This window comes from Pristis pectinata, chromosome 1, assembly GCF_009764475.1.
Source record: "Pristis pectinata isolate sPriPec2 chromosome 1, sPriPec2.1.pri, whole genome shotgun sequence".
In the NCBI taxonomy this organism is placed as follows: Eukaryota; Metazoa; Chordata; class Chondrichthyes; order Rhinopristiformes; family Pristidae; genus Pristis; species Pristis pectinata.
Window position 1 is genome coordinate 29,030,710 of NC_067405.1, and position 27,890 is coordinate 29,058,599.

General features: G+C 38.6%; 1 protein-coding gene across 2 annotated transcripts; it reads right to left on the reverse strand.

The window, feature by feature from the left end:
- Nucleotides 1-332: 332 nt before the first annotated feature.
- Nucleotides 333-27,553, reverse strand: acmsd (aminocarboxymuconate semialdehyde decarboxylase). 2 transcript variants are annotated; one of them, XM_052030977.1, is made up of 10 exons: nucleotides 27,441-27,553; nucleotides 24,641-24,685; nucleotides 23,159-23,255; nucleotides 21,569-21,618; nucleotides 16,853-17,089; nucleotides 14,057-14,150; nucleotides 7,141-7,236; nucleotides 3,204-3,304; nucleotides 2,964-3,062; nucleotides 333-481 (listed from the first exon to the last, which is right to left on the reverse strand). In XM_052030977.1, exons 1-10 carry the CDS (start codon nucleotides 27,495-27,497, stop codon nucleotides 419-421), a joined length of 939 nt encoding a protein of 312 aa, XP_051886937.1. In that variant the 5' UTR covers nucleotides 27,498-27,553; the 3' UTR covers nucleotides 333-418. The 2 variants fall into 2 exon arrangements, with proteins under 2 accessions (XP_051886937.1, XP_051886929.1); XM_052030969.1 differs by having other exon boundaries at nucleotides 3,204-3,376.
- Between the last annotated feature and the right edge of the window lie 337 nt (nucleotides 27,554-27,890).

Genomic DNA, 27,890 nt, shown 5'->3' on the forward strand with positions numbered 1-27,890 from the left:
TGCAATGTTTGCACAGGTAATTTTCATTATAAATGTGGACAAAAGGAATCTTAGTGAGAAAGTTATCAAAAATATGGCCTCAGGAATAAGTGGACAAGTAGCTCAAGTGTTCAGTTCTTGTTCTTTCTGATGTATTATTTCTAGCGTTGAACTATTGCAATTAGTGATGAAAAGTTAAAGATTTAGATGGCCACTTTTGTTGTTCAAAACAAACGAGTTCTGGGTCATTGTAAATATGTACAGTAAACAGTAAAGGTTTTAATTTCAAAACACATTGGTTAACTTATCCCAATGATAAGAAGCTGAGGTAAAGATGTTGCCTCTGGGAAAATATTCACCATGCCAGTTCCAGACCAGGCTGTGTGTCATATAATGTAGACATTTCTTAATTGAGAAACAAAGTATAATAAAAAATGCATCATTCAAACTGTTTCCTTTCAAGGCCAAGAAATTCCAATGCATTTTTGGCGAGAAGCTTATCCTGTAAGTGAAACAATTTTAAGATAAATATCTGAAAGAATTCTAGCATTGTAAACTTAGAGACAGTATACTTTTTTTTGAGTTTTAGCAAACGTAATAATCACAAAATCCTCTACTGCAGTGGTTAATGTTCAATGGTTTCACTGATAAAACAAAACAAAATTCTTTCCCTTTCCTTCCTTTTTCTTTTTCCATATTTGCCTGCACTTACACTTTTTGTCTCGCACTTTCTGAAAATTGGTCTTTTCCTGTATTTTCACTCATTTCTGTAAGTTAAATTTATAGATAGAAATGGAACAGATTGTTGCAGGGCCCAGATAGTAAAAGCAGAAAAGATGCAAACGATAAAATCAAGGAAAAATTCTAGTTAGAGGTTGGGTAAACCTGAATAAGGTAGGGAAAGACTATGAAATATTGCAACACAGAAGGGTAACTGAGTAAATAGAATTTGGAATCTAGATTGTAAAGATATGGTCAGGGGTATGGGGGATCCAGCCAAGAAATGGAATGGTTATGGCCTGGGCTTTGAGTAACTGGGTTAGACAGAAACACTGTTAGGCGTTCCATGGAAGGAAGTCTAGCTGAGGCCAAACATAATTACCTTACAACCTGTTCAATATTTACCATGCATGGTATCTTGTAATAAGGCAGAAGTTGACACAGCAAGTTTATCTGATGTTAATTGGTTGCAAGCAGTTCAAACATTATCTAGTAATCTAATATGTCAAATGAGTAGATTGTGTCATGATGAAAGATTGGACAGCTTGTATCCATTGGAATTTAGGAGAATGCAATGGGAATCGAGGGCTCTGGACAGGATGGATGTGGAGTGGATGTCTCCTTTTATGAGAGTTCATTGATTAAGGGTCACCCAAGTAAGGCAGAGTTGAGGCAAAATCTTTTCTCTCAGAGATTTGTGAATCTTTAGAACTCTCTTTGTCAAAAGATAATGGAAGCAGTCTTTGAATGCTTTTAAGGTAGAATTATTAGATTTTTGATAAGCAAGAAGGTTACCAAGGATAGGTGGAATTGCTGAGCTGTGGTTATAATCAGATCAGCCATGATTTTATTCAGTCACTGAGGTTGTATTTCTAAATCATTAAATTTAAAAACGATATTCAATTTAAATACACCAAGTTAATTGTTTTGATACCTATGTGCCCATCTATTCTAATTAAGAAGTCATATGGGTGAATTGCTGCAGAATGTGTCCAAATGAATCCAAATGTGTCTTTACTAAATTTTGACATGGGTGCATTGAAGCTAGGTTTTGGCTGCAATCCAAAATCCAATTATTTTGTTTACTCACCATTACCAGCACAGACATTCTTTGTGATTAAATGTTCCTCTATGCATTTGAGAGCTAAAATGACCATATGGGTATGGTAAGATACACACTGGAAATCCTTGTAAATGACCAATGTAATGTTTCAGAGTGTTTGTAAGCTCAATTTGTAGCAGGAATGGAAAATCAGTAGATTCCCCAAGTATTAATTACTCTGTTTCCTCATTGTAATTTTCAAAAGTTCTATATGAGCTTAGCTTTGATATCATTCCCCTCTCAGTTAAAATGTGACAGGTTCTAATCCACCTAGATCTGAGCACACAATCTTGTCTGGCACTTGAATGCAATACAGTAGGGGTGCTATACAATTGTCCAGAAATTCATCCTCTGGTTGGTCGTAATAAATGCACAACATTGTTGATTTAACCAATGGAATGTATTTCAGAGACACAATACAATGTACGATATTTCTATACAGTGTGTTTAGTACAATGTATAAGAAATGAATTTCAAGGCAGTTATCTTTTGACTGACACTGTCTGGCTATCCTGTTTTGGGTGAATGTTGGAAATGGCTGTACCTGAATAGTGGTTGAAAGTGGTGTTCAAGTCTTTTAAACAAACATTTAAGTTATATTTGTGATATCTCTTATGTACAAAATTAATTTGGATTTAGATTCCTAAAACAATACTGAAATTTAAAATAATTATTTGTAAAACATTTCAATTCCTATCTAAAAAGATTGGAAAAACATTTTTTTAAAAATTTAAGGCAACGTTGTTGGCTTCTAAGTGATTCGTCCTATCTGTTTTCTTACGTACTAGAGGTTTCAGTCTGCTGCAGCATCTTGGGAATTGGTGTGGTGAACGGATGCGATGGGACCCGTATGGTGTGAGAACCCACTCCGAAAACTAATATGTGGAGAGGAGTTTCTTTTCTGAAACGGGTAGAATAGTGAGCTGAGTAGAGATCCAGGATTGAACAAAGGCTGACTAGGGTAAATAAAATGTGCAGGGGCAATGGAGAGAAACATGGGAAACTATCAAGATGCCCATTTCTTTTTTTCTTTTTCAGTGACCTGATTGGTTTGTATTCCCTTTATAGTTAGCATGGACTAAGCCTCATTGATGCTGACATGGAATATTTTAATGCACACACATTAGACATTGAAATTTGTGGATCTTAATGACAATCTTACCTTGAGTTCATTATCGAATTCTTCCATAGATTCAATAAGATTTCCAGGTTTCAATTCACCCAGTGGGAAGGGATAGTCTGTCCCCAACATCACCTTATCCTAAACAAAGTAACATTTATTGTAATCAGCTAAGAAATTGAAGCACATTATTATTTGTAATACTGTGTAAGATTAACCTTCAGTAAAAGATTCACATTTAATGACAAAATATAATGAGTATGTTAAAAGTATTCTACTCACTTTTCCTATCAACTCGACCAACAGCTTTAGTGCAAGTGGATCATGCACTAATGAATCTGTGTAAAACCGGCCCAGATATTTTCGAGGATTTATCTTGTTGTCTATGGCACACAAATCAGGGCGGACATTAAATCCATGTTCAATCCTGCCAATAGTATAAGGGAAGGCACCACCTAAAGACAAATAATGTTATTTTGTTCATAGTTGTGTAAAAGTATCAATATTAAAGTGCTTTTGCTACTTTCAGAATGTATGCCTAAAGATTGTTTAATTTTTTTTAGTAATAGCGAAATAGATTGGCAAGCATTTTTAGTTCATGACACATTATACTTTAGTTTAATGGTTAGGTTACTGGACTAGCAGGCAGAGTTATGGACCATTGACTCAGAGACATAAATTCAAAACCCTCCATGGCAACTGGGGAATTTAAATTTAAGTAATTAAATAAATCTGGAATTTAAAGAAAAGTCAGTCTCAGCATTGGTAACCATGAAAATATGGAACACGAACATTTGGTTCACTAATGTCCTTCAGGGAAGGAACTCTACCATCCTTACTCAGTCTGCCTTATATGTCACTCCAGTCCACCAAACTGATTGACTCTTAACTGTCTCCTCAGTTCACAGTTTTAACTTTTATGCTAAGATGCTACCATATAGCTGGGACTTTTTCCCTGTAGTGTAGGAAGCTGAGGGGTGACCTTATAGAGGTGTATAGATAAGGTGGGTGGTCACAGTCTTTTTCCCAGGGTAGGGGAGTCTAAAACTAGGCAACAATGGTTTAAGGTGAGAGGGGAAATAATTAAAAAGAGACCTGATGGGCAACTTTTTCCACACAGAGGGTGATGGGTATATAGAATGAGCTGCCAGAGGAAGTTGTAGAGGCAGGTACAGTTACAAACTTTAAAAAGACCCTTGGACAGGTACATGGATAGAAAAAGTTTCAAGGCTTGTGGGCCAAACACAGGCAAATGAGACATCTTGGTCAGCTTGGTTGTTGGGCCGAAGGGCCTGTTTCCAAGATATTTAACTCTTTGACTCAAATGATGAATTGAACTAGCTTGCAAGGAATTCATGGTACAATAACTGAAATATTGAAAAAAAATCATGTATTGGTAAGGATAGTTAAAAATCCTTTATTTGGCCACAATTCCTTCATGTAATTTCCAACTGGCTTGAAAGTTTTAGACTCACAAAAAGCTAATTAGAAAATTCAGCAAATTCATGTAAACATATTAATTGTGCTAGTTTAATTAACTTTAATGTTTGTAGCTCATTGCATAGGTGTTCTACCTACACAACATGTTTAAGTCAGCAATTCACCCTTGGCCATCTGTAGGATATATCCTGAAACAATAGGGCCAATTTTGTAAATACTAGTGAGGCTGAGCTGCTTGCTCTGCATGTCAAAAAATCACAGGTATGCTGGCCATAATTTTCCATTCATTTCCTTTCATGGACAGGAAACTTGGCAGCGCACCTGCTGTTTCCCAATATGCATGCCAGATGCAATGCTTCTGGTTGATAGTGCACATTTAAGGCCATTTGGAACATATGTAATGAGCCATTACACACTTCTTGTGCTTTACAGGACATCATCTAACAGAAGTTATTCTAACCTGGAAATTGAATTCTCATTGTTATCCATGATTACTGGAGCATACATTAAGTTATGGATATCTATGTGGGGGGAGAAAAAGCTGTACAATTTTTCCAAGTGTTTCTGTGTAAACAACTTGTGCCTAGGTGAAGGCTGTAATGCACCTATCCTTGCTAAAATTGCCTATAGGTTCAATCCGTTGTTTTACCACATAGACAAGTTCAGTCTTAACATGAAGTTCTTTTGGCTTCACTCTTTCATGCAGAGAGAACAGCAAATCTGCTGCTAAAATCTGGACTGACTTTGAAGCAAAAGAACATAAGGAATAAGAGCTGGGATAAGCCATTCAACTCATTAAACCTCCTTTGCTGTGAAATAAAATCATGACTGCTGTGATTCTGACCTCAGCTTCACTTTCCCGTTGATCTCCATAACCCTATAATCCAAAAATCTGTCCATTTCAGCCTTGAATGTGTTCAATGACATCCTCCATTACTCTGAGGAAGCTTGCCAAGATAAATGCTGAGAGCCTGCGCTCTTCTCATGGAGGAATCTTGAACCAGGGAGCATAGTTTGAGAATAAGGATGTATCCATTTAATATGGAGATGTGGAGGAATTGTTTTCTCTCAGAGATTCATGGGAATTCTTATCTGTTTCAATAAAAAACATCTCCCATTCTTTAAAACTTCAGTGTGCCTGGGTGTAATGAGACTTCCTTATCTAAAGATTCTCTTTCCACTTGTGTCTTTTGCCTTGACAAAGATTTAGGCAGTATTGATTGCATTATATCAACACTATAGTTGAACTGGAAAGCAAGTAGCAAGGTTCTTTTCATTTATGTTAGTACCTTTATACATACTTATAACTAATAGATCTTTAGGGATATGAACCTCAAAATTCTGGCTGTGCTGCTGCATCATCAGAATTAAAGGAGTTGGCCAACTCTAGCATTGACCTCACCCATGTCCTGAGCAATGAGGTAAACAAAATAATAATGTGGATGGCAATTAAAAAATATGGTGCCCTCTAACTAGTGACAGAACAGAAGTTACAGGTACCATTCCATATTCCTCCCTGTTCTCCATATACTGTATGGTGCAAGAGACCTACAATTACATTGGAAAACAAATAAAACTGCAGATGAAGAAAAAACAGAAATGTTGGAATAACTTAGCCAGTCAAGAAGAAACTATGAAAAAAGAAACCAATTAATGTTTCAAGTCAAAGACTCTTCAACAAAACTGAAATAGGAGAAAGAGCAAGTTAGTCTAAGTAACAGAAAAAAAAACAAACTGCTGGAGGAGCTTAGTGGGTCAAGCAGCATCTGCAGTCTCTGCATCTCCAATTCCTTTCCCCCACAGATGCCTCTGGACCCGCTGAGTTCCTCCAGCAGTTCTTTTGCTCCAGATTTCCAGCGTCTGCTGTCTCTCGTGTCTACTAAGTAAAAGCAAAGGTGCAGGAGGAATTTCTGCAGCAGAGTAAAATGATGGACAGCCATTGAATAGGCAGTTAAGCATCTCTGAATGTGCAATGTTTCGTTAATGCTGTGACATCTGGGTGATAGTGTATAGTCTGGCCTACGAGGTTGTGCTGAGCAGGTCAGAATATACAAAAAAGGCCGGGGTAGGGGGGTGGAGAGGAATGCCATGTACAGAAAAATTGACTGACCACTTGTACCTGCCATTCCGCTCCCCTCTTTTAACATTTGTATATTCTGGCCTACTCAACAGGTACCAGTAGAGCAGACTATCCAATTTCACCAAGACTTCACAACATTAGCAACACATTACATTCACAAAGGAGCTTAACTGTCCATTCAATGGTTGTCCATCATTTCACCCTATGACAAATATTCCCCTTGGAGACTTAAGAGATTGCAGATGCTGGAATCAGGAGCAACAAACAATCTGCTGGAGGAACTCAGTGGGTTGAGCAGCATCTCTGGGGGGTGGGGGGAGGAATTATCCATGCTTCCTGACGATGTTTCCTACATCAGGACTGATAGTGGAGAGGGAAGATAGCCAGTATAAAAAGGACAGGGGGAGTGGTGTGACGGGGCCAGTAGGTGATTGGGGGACCGAGGAGGGGTGAAAGCTAATGGGCAGATGGAGTCAGGAGGGGGAGGGGTAGAGTTGGCAGGTGGATGATAGGTGGAGGCAGACAAAAAAAGGTATCTGGAGATAGGTAGGGGGGGGGAGGGTGAAAGTGGAGGCAGCTAGGAGGGTGATAAGGAAGGACACAAAGGCTACTACGGGATGTTGCTTTTTCTCTCAGTCCCTTCTGAACCACTGGCATCGATCAATTTCTTTGAGATTCTAAATAAAGCATAGTTCTTACCTCCATGGGCAAAACAGACTTTCAGCTTGGGAAATTTTTCAAAGATACCACCAAACAGCATGCTACAAATTGCAGTGGTTGTTTCAGCAGGCATACCTAAAGAAAATGAAATTAATTCATAGTTCCTCTTACAGGTTAGTCAAATGTTAAAGTGATATGGGTGGTTGCATCTCTTTCACACATTTCTTTTCCAAGGCTATGGAATCCAGGCTGAAAGGATTGAGTCCTTGCTAAGATACAAGACAAAACATTCCTGTTTTCTCAATGCTATGAAATATTTCATTTCTCCCCACGATATCTCAGTTTCGTTTAGAAAGCAGCACAGTCGGGATCCCTTGTACGATGCCACACTGTTTTAGAAACAGCCTGTATCACTGAAAAGCTCTGGTTCAATTTCCTGCAGTTGCCTATTGCAGTGCCTGACATCTATGGCACATGTGCACATGTGCAGCCTGGTTAACACATTGAATAAATGAGTTCAACATGTTCTATATGTTCTCAGTGTCGCGTCATGATTCTCCACATTCCCCACATAGAATAAGAAACGTGCACATGAAAACATTACAAGTTATATATGAGGATGTGAAGAACAGACCTTGTGTGAAGCAAGATGAAAAAGGATTGTGTTAAGCAAAGAGATTGTGAGCTGGGAGCACTGGTGTCCTCTGCAGAGTTTGAAGCTCCACTAGAGCTGGTGAATGTAGTGGAAGCTAACTCCACGTAAGTGCCAGCAGATATGGGCACAGGAGGGAATAGCAACCAAACTCTGCATGACGGAGGGAAATAGCACAGCTGAGCGGTTCCTGGTGAGTTCTTTGGGGGAGGACTGGCACTATTCTTGTAGAGCAAAGCACAGCGGATATGGTGCCACCAGCAGAGTGACATTTTACTTTAATTATTCCTTTGGAGCATTTGAACATTGCTGACAAGTCTGAGATTTATAATCCATCCCTAATTATCACTGAACTGAAGAAGAGGATAAGAGTCAACCACATTGGTGGGTTTGAATTCCTGCACTGGGTAGATAGGATGAGAATGGCAGACTTCATTCTCTGAAGGACATTAATGAACACTTGGATTTTGATGATAATCTGGTTGTTTCATGGTCACCATTTCTGATAGTAGATTTTTTAAAAATTCCAGATTTATTTAATTGAATTTAAATTTCTCAGCTACTCTCACATGATTGAAAGTTGTGCACTGCTCCAGGCCTCATGAATTCTGATTCAGTAACATAGTCACAATGATATTGTATCTGATTTTGGATGTGTGTGCAGCAGGATAAGAACAACAAGTGACATTTTCAGTTATGAGGCAGTCATGCTAGAAATAATGCAATGTCATTTTATTGAGTCAGAAACTGAACTAAAAAGGGAATGTAAAGTTGGGAATACTTTGCATGTTCTGGCATGATGTCATTAATTTTGATGGGAATGACAATGGCATCAGATGAAGAAAAAGACCAAATGACTGCTCAGACTGATTACGTTGGAAGCCTTGGTGTATTCAATTGGGCGTGTGAATCTATCAGTTCAAACAGAATGGCCAGTCATGGGAAGAGATTGTCGGGGGGACAGGGAATAAGATTCAAGATGTGCTCACAGCCTCCTTGAAGAAATGCAACATCCTCACCAACTTCTGGGAATCCCCGACTCATAATTGCTCAAAATTGAGGAGGACCATTTGTGATGGCATTGGGAGCACACAGAAGACCTGCATACCTGGTAGAGGAATGGACTACAGGCCATCCTTGGGTTATGAATGCCTTATGTATGGACATCCCCTACATATGAACAAGCTCCCATAGTATTATTACATTCAAAAGTCCCAAATATGTACATATTTTCATTTCTACCAGAACTAGTTTCCTCTCTCTCTCTCTCCACTTATGGTCAATGTTCTTTCTTATCAGTCTTTTGTGCCTTAGATGCCATTTATTACAATACTGTGGAGGTATGGTAACCATATTGAGTAACTTTTGTGTATTTTGGGACAAAATCAACATCTGGATGTCTGTAAAACAGTCTGTTTGTTACCTGGGAACAGCCTGTACGACACAGACTACCCACCCACCTGTCCTCTCAACTATTGCCCACCCACCCCATCTGTAGAAGTGTCTGGGATTCTCATACTGGCCTCAGAAGCAGCCTCTAAACTCACAAAACCAGGTTGGAAATATGTCATTCATGATCCTGAGTCTATGAAAATGCTTTGTAGAGCGAATTACCCAATGGAAATTAATGATAAATTAATGACTGCATAAAATGGTTCCATATGGGAGAGCAAGAGCAAGAAATTTATTTTTCAAACTGAAATAGGTTTCTAAACATGTATTAGATGAGAAAATCTTTTGATGGCATGGAAAACAAAAGATGTTTCATTTAGCAAAGTAGTTCAAAAGTTACAGAATGATTTCAACCCTAATCTGTCAAAAATTATGGAGAGCTGCAAGTCTGAAACCAGGAATAAGAAATAACCCGTAATATTTTACAGGTATCAAAGAGTCATACATCTTGGAAACAGGCCCTTTGGCCCAACTGGTCCATGCCAACCAAGATTCCCATCTAAGCTAGTCCCATTTGCCTGCGTTGTATCCCTCTAAACCTTTCCCATCCATGTACCTTGAACATTTGTGCATTATTTCCCAACAGTTTGTCTAAGAGTAATTTTGAAGCATCCATGCTGTCACCTCTTTGCAGTTTATTGCAAATATATTTTCTCATTGAAGGACCTGCCTTTGCACTGCAACTTTGGCACCTTCTTAGCTCATGTGCTACATGACAAGTTTGTTTATTGTTTAATTGATGAAACAAACTTAAGCATACAGAATCTCATATTTGAGTTTGCATACAAAATACATCTACAGGAGGTGGCATTAGTGAGTCCAATTTAAGGTACAAATACAACTGCACTTCACGATTATGGAGCAATAGTGAAAACTGGAGTTCCAAAGTGGAATCCAATACAGATGTAAGAGACTAGTGCAAATTACTCATCTTGATGTATTAAAAGCCATCCACCACATGTATATCAATCCAAAATGGCAAAATGTTTTAAATGCCAAAAAAAAGCACAGATCCTAAGCAATGAGTCTAAACCCAAGATAGTGAATCAAAACAACTCTAGTAGAGTGATTTCTTCATAGAGGGGAAGTTGTTACAGCCAGAAACCAGAGAGAGGAAGTCTCCACAGTATTGATGCCAATGTGAACAATAGAGAACTGGGTTTACACTGCATTTATGTTGTCAGCAGCAGTGGTAGAATGAAGAACAACTTCAAGACAAAAACATGGTTAAATGGTCAGTGCATTCAAATGGCAGCAAATTGCTTAATCATTGGCAAGGATACATACCTGAGTAAATTCAGCCATGTACCTATCACTGATGAAGATTACAGTTAACTTGAAAACATATTTTGGTGAAGCAGTGAAAATTTAGGCCACGTGAAATATTTAAGGTTTCACAGTGGTTAGCAAGTAGGACTATAAATGCCTGTGGCTGATTTTATAATTGGCTGAAATTGTTGGGAAAAGTTTGGCACAAAAATTCGAAGCAACACTAGATAGGGGTGTTCAGTATGGAATATTCAAAATCCTGCTGAGATATACTGTTGGGAAAGTATGCAGAAATATTCAAGGATCTGTATAACGGTATCACAGATTAAAATGCCCATATCCTGTATGAAGTCAGGTGTAAAACTAATCTATTGCAAGTGTCAATTTGTCCCATTTGTGTTGAAGAACCAGAGAAAGGTGGAGTTAGATACATTAGCAAGAAATGGAGTTCTAATGAAGACTGTAGCCATGTCTAAAGCAGACAAGACTGCTTGACTACGTACTCATAACCAGATGTCACTAAACCAAGCAGCTGACAATGAGCAATAACTATTACCCATTTCACAGGATTTAAATGCAGAATTGGCAGGACCCAAAGTTTTCACCTAGCTAGATCTGTCATGTGCATATCCTCAGCTGAGTGTTGTTAAGGAGATTTGTCAATATTTGACAATTGATATATGCAAGGGTCTTCACTCTGAAACAAAATGACATCGTAGTATTTAATTGTTACTGAAGACCTTTCATGGAGATCAGATCTGAGTAACCCATCATCTTGTGTATTGTAAACTGCTGATTTTTCCAGTTTCACTCAGGGTGATGAGATCCAGCTTACTGCTGATATCTCCACAACTATTTTTTTAAAATTATTTACTCTGTGGTGCTGTTTGATTTCTCACCAAACAATTCTTTAATAACAGTAAATTCCATTATAAGCTGTAAAATAATTTCCAATAATTTGGTAGCTTGCTGATTGTGTTGTAATTGTTCTTTTTGATCAGCAAGTTGACAATAACTTTATGTTAGAGATAGAATTACACTCTACATACAGTGAAAGTGTTCATGTTCTATGATCATGAGAAGTGAGCAAAGGGGGCAACGATAAATATTATCGAACAATTGAAATGTTGTGTGGCTCCATTCAGCTTAAGTGACTTCCTCTGCTTGCACAGTTTCCTCTGGAGCCATCCGAGTTTTTATCATTTGTCATTTCCTTATCTCATCTACATCCACCTCCAGGAGACTCTCGTCCTCCACATTTTCCTCCTCCTCCTCCTCCTCCTCTACCCTCAGGAGACCCTCATCCACCTCCCTCTTCTCCATTCTGAGGAGGCCCTCCACCTCTGCCACCTCCTCTCTCAGATTTCATGTCTAAAATAGATCACTTTGAAGTGGGAGTGATCTATTTTAGACATGAAATATTTAATCATGTCTAATATTTAATCATGAAATATTTAATCATGAAATGTTCAATCATAGTCAATAATATCTTCTATACGAGGGCAAGAAAATATTAATGTATACATTAGAAGCTAAAATGCTTGTGTATTTATTTTTTGAAATAATACTTTAGTCTGAATTTTCCTTTAAAAAACACTTCTGACCACTTCTGAGGGTGTAGAGGCAACCAGCTGAGTAAAGTGGGAAAGTCTGCCTTCTTGTAATTCTAATTCTAAGACAGTATCTGAAAGCACATTCCACAGCCTTTACAGAAGAAAGAAATTGTGACAAAGCGCTCCCAAGATTTCACTACGTTTCTTGCATTTACCACTCCATAAAATAACCAACAATTAGGTTTCCTGCATCAAAAACCAAATGGTTCATCAGAGGTAAGAAGAAACATTGAGGGTGAAAAGCTATTCAAGTACAATTCTGCCACACTGGAAGGCTCTTCCACTACTTAAAATCTGAACATTAACAAGTAAACGATTTCTGAAAAATGTTAAGGACTTAAGTGAAATAACAGAATTCTCTCTAAGGATTTCATTGTTACTGTGCTTTGAAAAAGAGAGTGCTCAATTTATGGAGAAGAAAAAGATGAAAGCCAGGAGAATCCAACAGCAGGGACTGACAACTTGTGCCAAAAGGAGGACATCATTATTTCTCCTACAGGCAGTGTTTGAGCGAAATCAACAATATGGCACCTTTTACAATCTTAAAATGTCACAAAGATCTTCATATTAAACAAAAGACTTAATTTCTGAAATGTATTATTCATAATGCTAATGTAGGGAGATGTGACACCAATTGATGAACAGAGAGTTCCCCCTAAGAGGAATGTGTTAAACAATAAGATTTTTTGTTATCTTGGTTAGAGATAATCATCTGGCAAGCCAGCAAGGGAACTTAACTTGTTCTTCTTTGAAAAGTTACATTGGAATCTTTATTGTCCACTTGAGAAGGCTGGTGGAGTCTTGGTTTAATGTCTCTTGGTCACTGGGGTATCAGGATAATGTGCTTAAGGCATTGGAGTGAGGTTGGGGGCAGGGATAGAGGGCAGGGGGTGGGGTTGATGATGGCGAGGTGGTCCAATAACAATCTAACTCAGATAAACATGTTACCATCAGGCTAGGGGTGGCACTTTAAGGAGCTTCTGTTTTCTCTCCGACACATGAGAACCCATTGGAAGCCTGACAAAGTAATCATTGTTAGGTCAACCCTTTGCGAGGAACTATAGTGACTGCTTTGTTAACCTTAATCTGATGTTCTATGGAAACAGAAAATCATGGTTAATAAGCAGAGGTTTCTGGGATGAAACAGATTTACTTTGACTTGAGAAATGAATGAGGTAATTTTACTCTCATTCTTTTGGACATAATCAACTTTTCAGGCAGTTTTACTGTAGCAAAGGACTGAATTTTATCTGCAGTCTTTCAAAAACCTAACAAATCTTGAACTACTGTTCTGAGATACTGAAAGGGCTCAGTGTGAAAAGATTGCAGAATATGAAAATAAAAGGGGCTCAGTCTTTCATTTTTAAAATTCCATTGAGTAAACTAAGTGAAAAGGTGATGGAGATAGAGAGAGAGATAGACAGAGAGAGAGAGAGAGATAGCGAGATAGAGGGAGCAAGAGATAGAGCGAGAGATAGAGAGAGATAGCAAGAGATAGAGAGAGAAGGAACCTGCTGGTTTATTGCCAATAACAGTTCATGGTCCATGATAGTGTAAAAAAGGTGGCAGTGGACTAGTACTTTGTTTAAGACCCCACTTGATCTCCTTTCCAATATTAAGTGGTTGAATGGAAAATGGATTGTTTACGACCTATCACTAATTTTTTTGAACTTTACAATAAGAATTTACTGCTATTATTTATTTTCATAACTATGATCAATATAATGGAGGAATTGCCTACATATAATGTTGTTGAACATGAGACTCCTTTTTGCTGCATTTCCTAGATATTCCATGTTTCATATAACTTGTATGACCCTCAATCCAGTTTTCCTTGTCTTTCCTTGTGAACGTATTTGGCCACTGCCATAGTCTCCACAATATTGTGTCCAAGATTAGGAGCTCAGCTAATAGAGAATTACAGACTGTATGCTGCAGATCCTGTGAAGACTTCTGGGTTAATACTAACCTACGAGCCATGGAAGCCAATATTTCGACATCCTCCCATCCATCTTCATATCCCAAGGGTGTACAAATATGGCACATCTTAACTCTTCTGCAGCCTTGAAAGTAAACCAATGAAAAATGTGGAGTCATCAATTATTATTGAAATTGCAAGTAGTAATACATAATTATTTGTAAGCTTTTAATTAATTTTATCTGCACTACTTTTCCATCATTGATCCCATTCCAATATTATACTGTAAATAACAATGGATCAGGAGGCGGGGAGGAAAGGGAAGGGCGGGCAGACGGTGAGGAGGAGAGGACAGGACAATAAAACAATTACTCTGACATAATATTAAGACATAAATTTGGTCTGAAATCAATAATTCAGACCAAGTTTATAAATAAGAACAGGCAAGCTCTATAGGAAAATTGACAAATTATTCCATTCATTCCCTTAGTGCTTGGCTTCCAGAGGTCTTTGCCTTTCCTAATGCTTTTATGAGGGGATACCCCAGTGGCTTCAACATGGCTGGCGGAAGACTGCTGACTTTCAGTGATAGAGGCTGCAGATTCCCGCACTGGAATGTTACAAGCTCGGTGTAGAATCCAGTGCAAGATTGATGCTGGACTTCTCTTTGCTCATTGACATTACACACAGGTTTTCTAGCTAATTGCCAAGACCTCAAGCATTTCTTTGTGCTTCCTCTGTAGGCTATCACATTGAATTCCTCTGATGAGTTTACTTTTCTGATTCTATTCTTGCCATATGTTCAGGCAGTAGTCCACATGTTTTTTGGCTCACCAATTGTAGATTCCACCTCTGAACTAAATTACGAAGAATATCAGCATCTAGGCTTGTGATTGGATGTGTTAAATCAATTAATGGTGCATTTTCATTTTCACTCTCTTCTCCAGCTTCTACCTTGGCTAGCCTGGAAATTTTTGGCAGTCTCATAGGGGAAAGGCACTAGTTTGGAGCTGTGAGGGTGGATTGGGCAAAGGGCATATCTTTAAAAAAAAGCCTTTTTCGGTGAAGTGTTCATTATTGTCCATCCCCGATTTCCCCCAAGAACGGCACGGTAGTGTAGCGGTTAGCGCAATGCTATTACAGCGCCAGCGATCAGGGTTCGATTCCCGTCGCTGTCTGTAAGGAGTTTGTGCGTTCTCCCGTGTCTGCATGGGTTTCCTCCGGGTGCTCCGGTTTCCTCCCACATTGCAAAGACGTACGGGTAGGTTAATTTGGGTTAGTGGGTGGCGTGGACTCATTGGGTCGGAAGGGCCTGTTACCATGCTGTAAATAAAATTTTTAAAAAAGTGCAGTGAACCACTGCATTCCTTCTGATGAATGTACTCCGAAAATACACTTGGGAAGCCCAGGATTTAGACTGAGTGACAATGAATGAATGATATTATATTTCCAAGTTAGAATAGTGTGTGGCTTGGAGGGGAATCTGCAGGGTTGGTAATCTCATGTCTGTGAAGTCCTTGCCTTTCTTGATGGTTGCTTGTTTGGGAAGTGCTGTCAGAACAACCATGGTGTGACAATGAGGAGAGAATGAAGGTTTGGGGTAGTTGATGGGCTTCTTTGTCCTAGATAGTGGAAAACATTCTATTATATTCCTGGTTTATGCCTTGTCAGTGCTGGAAAGGCTTTGTGGTATCAAGAGGCAAGTCCGTCCCCTCAGGATACTCAGCCTCTGATCTACACTTGCAGTCAGTCTTAGTGTAGCTGGTTGAGTTTTTGATCAATGGTGACCCCTAGGATGTTGGTAGTGCCATTGAATGTCAAGGAAAGGTGGTTAACTCTCTTGTGAAAGATGGTCATAGTCTCCACCATGGCACCAAGTGGCCACAGTGTGTACCATTTACAAAATGCACTGCAGTTACTCACTCTGGCTGCTCGTACAGCACCTCCCAAACTCATGATCTCCACCATCAAGACAGCAGATACATGGGAACACCATCATCTTCAAGTTCCTCTTCACGTCACATGCCATCCAAAGTTCTTTATCATTGCTGTGTCTAAATCCTGGAACTCCCTACTCAACACCACTATGGGGGTTCCTTCACTCAAAGGACTTCAATAATTCAACAAGGCAGTTCACGGCCACTTTCGCAGTGGATAATAAATGCTAGCTTTGTCAGCAATACACAGATTCCAAAAGTTAGTAATAAAAAAAGGCAGATTGGTGGGAATGGTCAAGTGTGGTAGTGCTATTAAGTTGCACTTGATTTTGAATATTGAAGTCCCCCATCCAGGCTGTGGCCTTGTTACTTGCATTGGTTTCCACAGAGAAGCACTGTCCATCAGCTGTGGGAGAATAGTAGGTGGTTATCAGCAATTTTACATTGCCCATGTTTGACCTGATGCTGTGAGATTTCATGGAATCTGGAGTCAATGTTGAAGACTATTCCTTCCTGAAAGTATATCACTGTGTTTCTGTCTTTGGTGGGTCTGTCCTGCTAGTGGGACAGGATGTATCAGAGATTGTGATGGAGTAGTCTGGCTTGTTGTCTTTTTGGTCTGATATTGTAAATGTGACACGGGTGGTTGGGAAATACAGAGTTGAGGTTACAGTCAGATAAGCCAAGATCTTATTAAATGGTTGACAGGATGCTCATTGCAAACACCTAGGGACTGGAGTCTAAATTACTTTCAGGCAGGGATTGATGACTAAACAGTGATTAGTGCTCTCCCATATCTCCCATCCAATCCCAATGTGATGACATCCCTAGATATAGTCCCCCTCTCACAAATCTGTAGGGACCTTTCCCTCCATGACAATATAAAGCTTTAAGACATGCCAATGCTTACTGCATACACTGGATAAAGCTCCTGACAGTTCAGATCCCAGTCATTAATATGAGAGCCAATTTGGATTCCAGGAAATCCTAACTCTTTTACGCAACGATACATTTCCTGAACAGCAAGTTCTGGGTCTTGCATGGGCACAGTACCAAGGCCAGTGAACCTCTTTGAATGTTTATGTACTGTGGCTGCAAGGTCATCATTCAAAATATGGCACAGGTCCAATGTGTCCTTGGGTTTTGCCTGCCAAAAACAACAGTGTGACAGTTAACAGACAATGGCAGAGTTTCTTATGAAAATGTTTCAATATTTTCTGTGAAAGTTAGATTAAGGCAAGTCACAAAGGGTTAAGACCTATGTAAGAACTTGGGAGCATAAGAATAGGCTTTTGAATGTGTTCCACAAAAAATGGAACTCTTCATGTATTTGCTTGTTGTCCTTAATAGGAAATGTGTATAAATAAAGTGTATGTTAAATTGTGGTTGTTATGGTATCCAAGTTGACAAATCTTTAATTGCTAAACTTAAAATTATTTCACCACTCCAGGAATTATACTTCATTTGGCACTAAAACACAATAATTCACGAAGTTACACTCCTTGATGAAACTGAAATAGTGGTTAATATATCATATATTTTTTTAAAAATCAAAGCATCAGGAAAGAATGAAGCTCCTTACTGCTGAAAAAAAAGGACATGAGGCGAGTTAGAAAGAATTGGCTACATAAGATGTAAAAAGGATAAACACAGAAACATAGCAAAAATAGAAGCAAGAGTAGGCCATTCAGCCCTTTGAGTCTGCTCTGCTATTAAATACGATAATGGTTGACCATCCAAATTCAGTCCCCTGTTCCTGCTTTCTTCCTTTATCCCTTGATCTCTTTAGACACTTGTATTATATCCAATTCCTTCTTGAATATATTTAATGCTTTGGCTTTCACTGCCTTCCGTAATAGAGAATTCCACAAGTTCAGCACTCTTTGGGTGAAGAAATTTCTGCCCTAAATGGCCTACCCCGAATCCTTCTGCTGCAACCTTAGTTAAGGGCTTCCCCATTGGTAGGAAATCTAACCCACATTTGGTCTATCCAGTCCCATCAGGATTTTAAAAGTTCCAATGAGGTTCTGTCTTATTCTTCTAAACTTTGGTGAATCTACTCATCCCAGCCCCTCTTCACATGTCAATCCTGCCATTTTAGGAATCAGTCTGGTGAGCTTTTGCTTCACCCTACAGATCAAGAACATTCTTCCACCGATAAAGAGATCAAAACTACACACAATAATGAAAGTGTGGTCCTGTACACCTGCAGTAAAATATCCCTGTTCCTGAATTCAAATCCTCCTGTCATAAAGCCAATATACCAAAGTATTTCTGCACGTGGAGCCAAAAACATTTATGATTCTGATAAGGAATTCATGAACAACTCCAGATTGGTGAGAATGTAGAACTCATGACAGCAGGGAATTGTCAAAGTGAATAGCATACCTGCATTTATGGGAAGATTAATTGAGTACACAAAGGAAGAAGGAATACAACTCCTGTGGTATCTACTCCTTCCTCCTCTGTTGCTGCCAACATAGACCGAATGGACTTCATGAGCCATTTCTATTTTGCACTTCCTCCGTAAGTAAATAATCTATGATTCTAATCAGTAAGACGTATACAGGACATGGAGAAAATCCACTGAAACATTTTTATTTTCTGTTCATGAAATGTGTGCAAAATTGTTGAGGCCAACATTTATTGCCAATCCCTAATTACCCTGGATAAAGTTATGGAGAGCTGCCTTTTTGAATGGCTGCAATCCACCTCATGGCGGTCCTCTCACAGTTTGTTGTGGGGGGTTTCCAATACACCTGAAAGCCTCAAGATATTCCAGAAGAGAGTTAAAAGCCAACAACTTTACTGTGAGTCTGGAGTATAGGACAGATTTCTTTCCTTGAAAGATTTAAATGAGCCATCTGAGAGTTTATGGCATTATTGCCAGCTTTTTAAGTACAGATTTATTTAATAAGCTGAATTTAAATTTGCAGCTGCTACGGTGGGAATTTCACAATTCCAGATCATAAATCCAGGCCACTAGATTATACTCTCGAGTCCAATACAATTGACCTTGCTTTAGATCATTTGCTGACAAACCCTTATCCATGTCTTCATTATTTCTAAATGCTCCTGGTAGTCTCCAAGCTTGCCACATCCAAGACTCCGCTTACCCATATTCTTTTTTGTACCAATTTCAATTTGCACGCCATCCCTGTGGTAACTGTCCTAAATTGGTTCCTTGATCTTGAATCCTTCCATGACCTCCTGGCACCTTTCCCGTAATTCTCTCATGTCTCAACACTCACTTAAAAATCGACCTTTTTGAATACCGAAATGGCTTTGTGGTAGATTTTTAGATCTTGTTTGAGCATTTCTGGTGACACACCTTGGGGCATTTTATTTTGCAAATTAAGGTGGATATTGAAGTTTTTGTCAAGACAGTCCCACCCAACTGGCTAATCTTTACGATGCATCTTTCCCTGATGCTTCTTGTCTGCAATCCCTCTCTGGTGTGCTTTTTTCTTTAAAAAAAAGATTATTTTCTTTTCATCATTCCATTGCAGTACTTCATTGGAACCATCCATCTCTTCCTTATTTGGAAGTCCTGCTTTCTTAATTGATTCAGGGACCAATTTAGTTCCCTCGTCTTCCCCATTATGCAGAATGAAAGGAAACCTGTGGAAGAAGGAAAAGAAGAAATGCACAAAGAAAGACTGAGGGAGAAATGGTTAAGAGTGAATTATAAGACTGAGGAATAAGTGGTGATTGACACAAGCAACTGAGTAAATGCAGAGACAAGAAGAAAAGGTATACTACAAACTGCCTCAGGACATAATGGCAGACACTGAGGTATCAGCACACGGGTACAAAGGTGAGGCCTTTGCTGAGGACTGACCGCTCAGCATCAGAGAAGGGGAAGTCAGGGGGATGGTGAAGACCTGGAAAGAGTTGGAGCTGGGGCAAGGATTAGGGTCAGAAGAGGGGGACGAAGGTAATGGGGGGGGGGGGGGGGGGGGGGGGGGGGAGAAATGCTGAATTTTGACCTGAAGTGTTGATAGTTTCTTTCCTCCCACAGATGCTGCTTGACTCACTGAGTTCCTTCAGTGGATTGTTTGTTACTCAGGACATCTCAAGGCAATGAAAAACACAGTGCAACTACAAGTTCTTCTTTAAAAACAATCGTGAGGGAGGTGGGAAACAAAAACTGAAAAGAGAAAGATACAAGTAAAGACAATAAGAAGCAATGCAGCAGGAAATAGAGAAGAGCAAGGAGTCAGAAGTGCAAGGAGGAAGCAAAGACAATGGAGAAGAAAATGTAAGTATGTTAGTAAGAATAAATAGATTTAGATGTTCACACAAAGACCATACACATCAGTTTTAAAGGAGTAGTTTACAATGGTTACAGAGACAGAAACCACCCTGATTCTGGCCAGCACTCATTTCTTTTCCACATGATTAAGAATTAGCCTCCAACCACCACAAATCCCTTCTGAGAACCTTTAGTTTGCCTTCATTCTCTTTTATAAAAAGCTGAGTTTCTACTGCTAATTTGGATTGATTTTTGTTGAATTACAAACCATAAGCATTTATTCCATCCATTAATCAGATAAAAATCAATCATATTTAAGGATCACACAGCATGGAATAGGTCCACTTGAGTCCAAGCCAAATATCAAACACCCAGTTACACTAATCCCATTTTATTCTTTGATATTCCCCTCAACTTCTACTATTCACCTGCATTCTATTAAGGGGGATTTATGGTGGCTAAAACCAATTAACCTAGCAATTTGCATATCTTTGGGTTGTGGGAGGAAACTGGAGCACCTGGGTGAAATCCACATAGTTGTAGGGAGAACACGTAATCTCCATACAGACAGCAGCAGAAGTCAAGAACACCCCTGGGTTGAAGGAGCTGTAAGCCAACAGCTGTACGAGTGGGGTCACTGTACTGCCTTGTTTTTTGTTAATAACTTCATTCCTAAAGCTTCAATAACTTCACTTTCCTTATTTGATGAGAGCTTTCTCTCAGCTATCAAACCACATTGACATTGCAAGCATTTCTTCCCACCCACCCCAATCATATCTTTCAGTTGTGCCTCGCAGTTTTTGGTCACAAGATTCTAATATATGCAAATCCTCAAAAAGGGAATCAGAAGAGGAGACTGAAAAGCAGAAGGGGAGGAGACTGAGAAACAGAAATGAATGAAGAAAGTAAGGGGAAGAGAATTGAGGAAGGAAAACAAAGTGAACAGAAATGAAGGAGAGCAAGCTGTTAAAAAGAGCAAGAGAAAAACAGAGAATTTTAAGAAGAGACTAGTTTTGCTATATATTAGCACTGTAGAAAGTGACTTTATTCTATTTCATACTACATAACTTACCATTGACTGCATCAGCACTAAGTTTTGTAGAGAATGCACTTCCCAATTTTTTTCCAGTCTTCCAAATAGGCCTCATCATTATGTGTATCCTAACTCTTTATGTTTGCTACACATTCATTTCTGTGTCCAAGGTTCTGATTTAATGATAAATAACATTGAGGTATTGCTGTACTGTCAAGCAGGAAAAAGTCACTTTTAAGTATTTTTATATATAAGAAGTACTTTCTACTAACAGAAGGCATTCATTTACATAACCAGAACTGTTGTACTCACATTTTTGTTCAGGTGTGCAAACTTACCCAGTAGTTGAACATAACAGGAACAGTAGAAAGAACCTGAACAGTTACACCTGTAAAATTAAATGTTTTACGTAATTAAAAAAATTGATTCTGTTTCATTTCAGTTTCCCCATGTAGCTCATTACTTTTTTGGTTCTGAAATTGCTGCAGGTGCCAATCATTTGAACTAACACTCTGCCTGTGTTAACAGGTCTAATTATTTTCAGCTGAATTCATTTATCATGCCAAAATATTTAAAATATAACTGCATATTAACACAACAACTAACAAAATTACAGATGTAAAGAGAAACTTTTCGGTAAATCTATATATTAGCTTAAAGAGAATAACATGAAGAAAACACAAGTTTCATTCTGAAAGCAGTTTGTGCCAGTGATGTGATGATGCATGCTGACCTATTTCATTCTAATTCTGTTACATTTGTAACTGAGAAATGAAACACCTGTTAAAACTTTCTTGGAAGATCTATCCTATATTTGTGTGATTATTTTTATGGATTACCTTGTTCTTTTTTACTGTACAAAAATAACTTCTGTATTAGGTTAAGTTTTAAGTATACAATGGTATACTAGGAATGTAGATCAAAACACTGCAGAATAATTCTTAATTACGTGATAGCATATTAACAAAGCAAGAATTGTTTGGGGACAACACATGGTTTACCTCATTAGAGACCACTCTGAAAAAAGTTATAATTCTTGCAGTGGTGCAATGGAATGGCAAGGAATAACATTGGTTCAGAATAGATGATTTTTAGCCTAAAACATGAACTCTATTTTTCTTTCCACAGATAATGCCTAACCTGCTGAGTGTCTTCAGCATTTTCTGTTTTTTTCCCCAGCAATATGTTGCTTCCTTGCCAAAACTTGGTGTGTCAGCAGTATATTCAACCCTGAGGCTGCCATGCTGAGCTCACCTTGCTCTTATCCAACACCTACATGCATGGAATTTAGCGTTGCAACGTAGATATTAGGAATAGAAGTTCTGGCTATTTTCTTTTCCCTTACTTGTCTCATGATTACGGCTTCAGGCAAGATTAATAAATGATCAAAACATCTGAAGGAACACGTTTGGACCCATCTTTGCTGTATTAATCCCCGATGCATGAAAATGAAAAGCAGAGAAATACCAGTTGATCTACTACATCTGCCTCGCATTTGTGAAGGCTGGAACATTATGAATAGATATTTCCTATACAATGCACCATCATCCTTTGCTCCCACAACCTGTTCCCCAACCCCAACATCCTTCTCCAGCCCTCCTGCACAATGCACCAGCTAAAAGACCAAATTATAAACTCATTCAATGTTTGATAGACTTCAGAGTTAGGAAGCACCAAAAACTGAATTCTAGAGATTCAAAGCAAACTTGTCTCTGACTTATATTTACAATAGACTTGTAAGACTATAAACTTGTAATCGTTATTGAGCTAGAAATCTGCACTTCATAGTACTTCACAGTCGTTCCCAAATCAGCAACCTTTAAAGTACTTTTCATAATAAATACTAAACACTGTGTAATGGCTCTACCACTATTTATCATCTAGATGAACAAATGGAGAAATTGCCAGCATATTGGATCTCCATTTACCTGACTGATCCATTTCTTGAATTCGTACTTGTGGATCCCAACAGTTCTCTTGTACAACTCTGAAGACGTTATCATCTTTCATCATTTTTGCTTCACCCTTTTTGTAAACAGCACATTTTAATTTAAGAGGTTGTATGGTAATATTGTTACAGTATGTTGGATTTGGGCAATCAGAAGTGGAGAAATTGTGACCTGGAAATCCAGAAGCACCCAAAAGCATACCATGGATGGGTGTCCCCCGCAAACTTCATTCCTATCCAAGGCACCTGGTGGAGGGAGTGGGGTTGGTACTGTGGAGGGGGATTTGAGGGTCTTTTGCTCTGACAGGTTGAGGATTGTGGATGAGGCATTCCAAACCTACTCTGTGGGGTATGGAGCCTTGGGTCTTGGAAGAGTGCCTTGAATTGACATGATGAGGAGGGATTGGGGGTGTGATGCTGTGCCTTGGCTCAAGGCCCACAAATGAGTGGCAGAGGGTGCAGTGGCATGTGGAGATCAAGGCTTTTGTAGGGGCCTTGGCATTTTTTTGGTGCGTCGTGATTGAGGAGTTGTTGTCTGGATCTCAGAGGACTGGGGGAAGGTGGGTTGGAGAGTTGGGAAGATGAAGAGAAAGCAAACTGAGGATCTGGACTGGTGGCGAGGGAAGTAGTGGGGGGTGAGTAGGAGATTAGGCCTCAGCTATGGACTTCAGCACCTTTGGATGGTGCTTGGGAGATTGGATGGTGTAGAGTCCTAAGGGGGTGAAGGTGGAGAGTTGGAGAATGGTGGGATGGGTTGATCTAGTGCAATGGGATATGCTGAAGGATGAAAGGTAAGTAGGGGAAGTTATGATCCAATATTGAGCTGGGAAGACCCACTTGTTCCTTAATTGTGCAATGATGGTCACTTCCAGAACAAAGTGGCTCTAATTCCTCTAAAACGCTTCAGAGGAAGTGTCGCAGAGGACTTGACATCTCATGGACTGTTGACATGGAAATCAGATCAGCTTCTCAAGAGTGACTCAGGCTTAGAATACTTAACCAAATTTCCAGAGTAATACAAAATAACCTGAAAATGATTATTACTGTGTTTCACTCCATATAATGCTCATTTTTTTCAGGTAATCCAATTAAATTCCTAGGTCTGTTTATCTGGCTGCCCTGTACCTGCTCAAAGTGTACAATTGGAGCTTTATCTCCAGTTAAATATGGTAACTCTGGGGTAGTGATGGAGCAATATTAATGGTAATTGCAGGGAGATCTGCAGACCAGATTTTAAAACACCTTCTTGCAAAAGGAAGAAAATTACCATTGGTCAGCAGCATCAAGCAGAGCAGAAAAGCACAATGACAATTAAATGAGAAAACACAACTAAAAGTACTTTCAATACAATTAAGGGGATCACAAAATCAAACTAAGCCACAATTTAGTATTGTTCTGTTCACAACCTCTAATTGACCTGCAATCAATTATCCACTGTTCTTTAGAATTTGAATAACCATACCTTGCAGTGATGGTGAAGTTGTACCCAACCTTCATATCCATATCTCTGGCAAAAAAGAAAGCCTGGTTGATTTTACATGCAGATAGAAACATCGTTTAATTATATAGTACTTTTCAAATCTCATAATGCTCCAAAGTGCTCTAAATTCAAATGACTGCTATATTGAAGTATAATTGCTAGTGTTAATTGCTGTTTTGTCTACAAACGTTATAATTATAGCCTCTTAACAGGAGTCTTCCTTCAATATTTCAACGGATTGTGTATGCACCAAAGGTTTTGTCCACCTGCGCCTGATAGTTGGGAAACTGTAGATCATAGTCGCTCACTGGACAATGTGAGGAGAGCACAAATTCATTTGGGTGCACTTGAATATTAAGCTTAACACCTTCCTGTGGGGTCAGGTATCAGAGCATAGCAATTAGGAGAAAAGGAGACAATGAAATATTATTGACCTGAAATTTTAGTCTTGATCTAACTCAGCCTTTTCCCAATTTGAAAAAAAATAGGGTCAGTTTGGACAAAGTATATCGAACTCATTAAACACATGGCATTCCCATCCTTTTGAAATTACAGAGGAGAAGTCAGGCTGGATGGGACTCCTGCAAAGACAATTAATGACTAATTAACAAACCAAATTCATGGCCTGATTGCACTAATGAAGCCAATTTGTTAAGATTCATTGGCCCTCCACACCCCAGCCTTACTGGGTTTTCACTGCATTACTCAACTTCTCCACATTCTGTTTGCAAATAAATAAAGGTGCTCAATTCTGTTTCTTTGGCTACAGGTACTACCTACTGAGTATTTCAGCATTTTTTGTGGGAGAACTCTTCTGACATTTCTCCATTAGTTTTTTTTTGTTTTTTTGACATGAATTTTTAACTCAGCATCTGTTAACGTTCTTTCAATTCTCCATTCTGTGTCAACCTATAGGATACGTTAAAGATAAAATGCAAGGTATTAACGCAGTGGAACAAAATTGATCAAACTTCAGTTAACCAATAGAAGAATGATTTAATTTATGTTTTAAAGACTGAAATGGTAATGTTTTCCAGTGATCAGTGTTTGCACTGCTGATTTTTTAAATGTATAATCCTAGTGTTTCTTTTACTCCATTTGTAATGTACCAAAACACACTCACTGGTCGGATATAGAGAAGCCAGCCAGTTTTCCATTGTATCAAACCCATGGGTCAGAATTAGTGGTAGAAAAAAATGAGGCCTATACCTAAAACTAGTTTGGGCTTCCTTCCTATATTTTTGGGTGGGTGCTGTGGCTGAACCACCGTTATCATATCCTAGTTTATGACATTAAGGGAATCTATCCGAGAACTTAAGTATGATATCAAAAGAAGATACTCCTGCTGTAGAAAGTGAAATCATGAAAGAGATTCTGTGACAAAACTTTTATCCAAAGGGTAGTAAATGTCTTTCAATAAAATGAATGAATTTTGGCTTTTGTGGAAAATTATGTAAAAAAACGTATTGTCTTGTAGCAGTTAAATTAACATTCTTATATCATGATGATATAAATCTTTGTGTTGAAGTATATTAATAGCAGATGTCATTGATAATGTGAACAATAGCAAAGCTAGTTTGTAAATATGAATATTAGCAGGCTGTATAATCTACTTCCTTAACTAGCTTTTAATATCATACGGATGTTCAGTTCCTATTTTGTTAAATTCTTTATCTCCATGGAATTAGGAGCTTAATGACATGTTTATTGTGAATGAAAATTGAAAGTGCACAGATAGGTTCTGAATAAAATCCTTTTTTTTGTCACACACCTGTACCTTTGATTTGATGTGTTACTTTTCAATTTGTTGCTCTATTGTTTTGATCTATCTGCTATGTTTTAAAGCATTTGTTGCCCTGACAACTCTGGCCTGCACCCTGTACAGACACTGTCTCTGTTCTCTCCACCTCCCCCTCTCTGCAACTTAAACAAGCTTTTCTTTTCACTTTTCCAGGAATGATTAAAAGGTCCTTGACTTCAAAGTGTTGATTCTGTTTCTCCCCCCACTGATGCTGTCTGATTTGCCGAATGCTTCCTGAATTCTGTTTTTTTTGTATTTGAAATCATTCTTTGCTATCACCACAAGATTTCAGGAGCTTTCAACTTGCCTGCATCCCAGCCTACCTCTTCTTTTGTGTTCCTCTCTCTCATGCATTCAACATTATTATACATTTCTATTATGTGAGCAATAATCTGTACCCTTTCTCAAATAACACAAAAATATCACTGCATCATAGCGTTTTTTCAAGTCTCAGTACTGCAGTAGAGAAACCAGAGTTCAAGTAAACTTTCATGAACTGCAAATCAATTTTTAAAGTGCAAAGTACAATGTGGAAGCAGAGACGACAAAATGCACTTGTAACTGAAAGCACAAGGAAGCAAAGCACTATAACAATGATGGAATCTGATAAGAACATTTTCAAAACTGATTACTTGTCTCATAATGTGCCACATTTAACTCTTGTTAACACTTTAAATAACTGTTATATTGTCTCACTTTTATTTGGCCTTGAACAAATCCTTACTACTTTGGATACTTTTTATACCAAGAGTGGCTCTTTCCATTCTTACCTATGCTTTGTCACCAGTTCTGTTCAAGACTGCTCAGTATTTAACTTCATTTTAGGTGCCTCCAGGTTTCGTAAAGACATTTGTTATTGCTTTAATTTCTTTATATATTTATACCTTTTTTCCTTCAGGAATTTAATTGCCTAGTTGCTCAACATGATCTCTGCAGTTTAACATTTCTCAAAAACAGGAAACAATACAGCCAGAGTGTTACCTGCTTCAGATTAGGCCATTCCTTGGGCAAGATGTGACTATGTAAGTCTATCTTCATTCCTGTACAGAAAGCAATTCAACTGCTGTGTGACTTGATCTCCTGATGCAAATAATGGCTCACTCTTTAATCTTGCCTTCCTCTGAGGGGCATAGTTGTACACTAGCCAATCACAGCTCATAATCTTTCATTAAACTGCTGACTAATCATTAAAGTACAAAGGACAGAATAGAGGGAGACACAGCTAACGCATTTGTAACCAACAGCGCAACCATGAAGAATGTTGTAATGATGATAAGGTTTTATTTAGAAAAAAATGTAAATTGGTTTGTTTTCAACCTAAAAAGTTAATGTGCCATATTCAATCATGTAAACACTGAAAACTTCCAGCAACATCTTATGTGGTTATGCTACATTTAATAACTGTTAAATTTCAGAGTGAAGATTGAAAAG

Excerpts from the sequence above, each read along its gene's own strand:
- acmsd (XM_052030969.1), bottom strand. The coding sequence starts at position 27,497 with ATGAAGATAGACTTACATAGTCACATCTTGCCCAAGGAATGGCCTAAT. Across the intron at positions 14,151-16,852 it reads AGCTTTATCCAGTGTATGCA|GCTGCAGAAGAGTTAAGATG; the intron begins GTAAGCATTGGC and ends TTTACTTTCAAG. Across the intron at positions 482-2,963 it reads AATTCGATAATGAACTCAAG|GATAAGCTTCTCGCCAAAAA; the intron begins GTAAGATTGTCA and ends TTTCACTTACAG.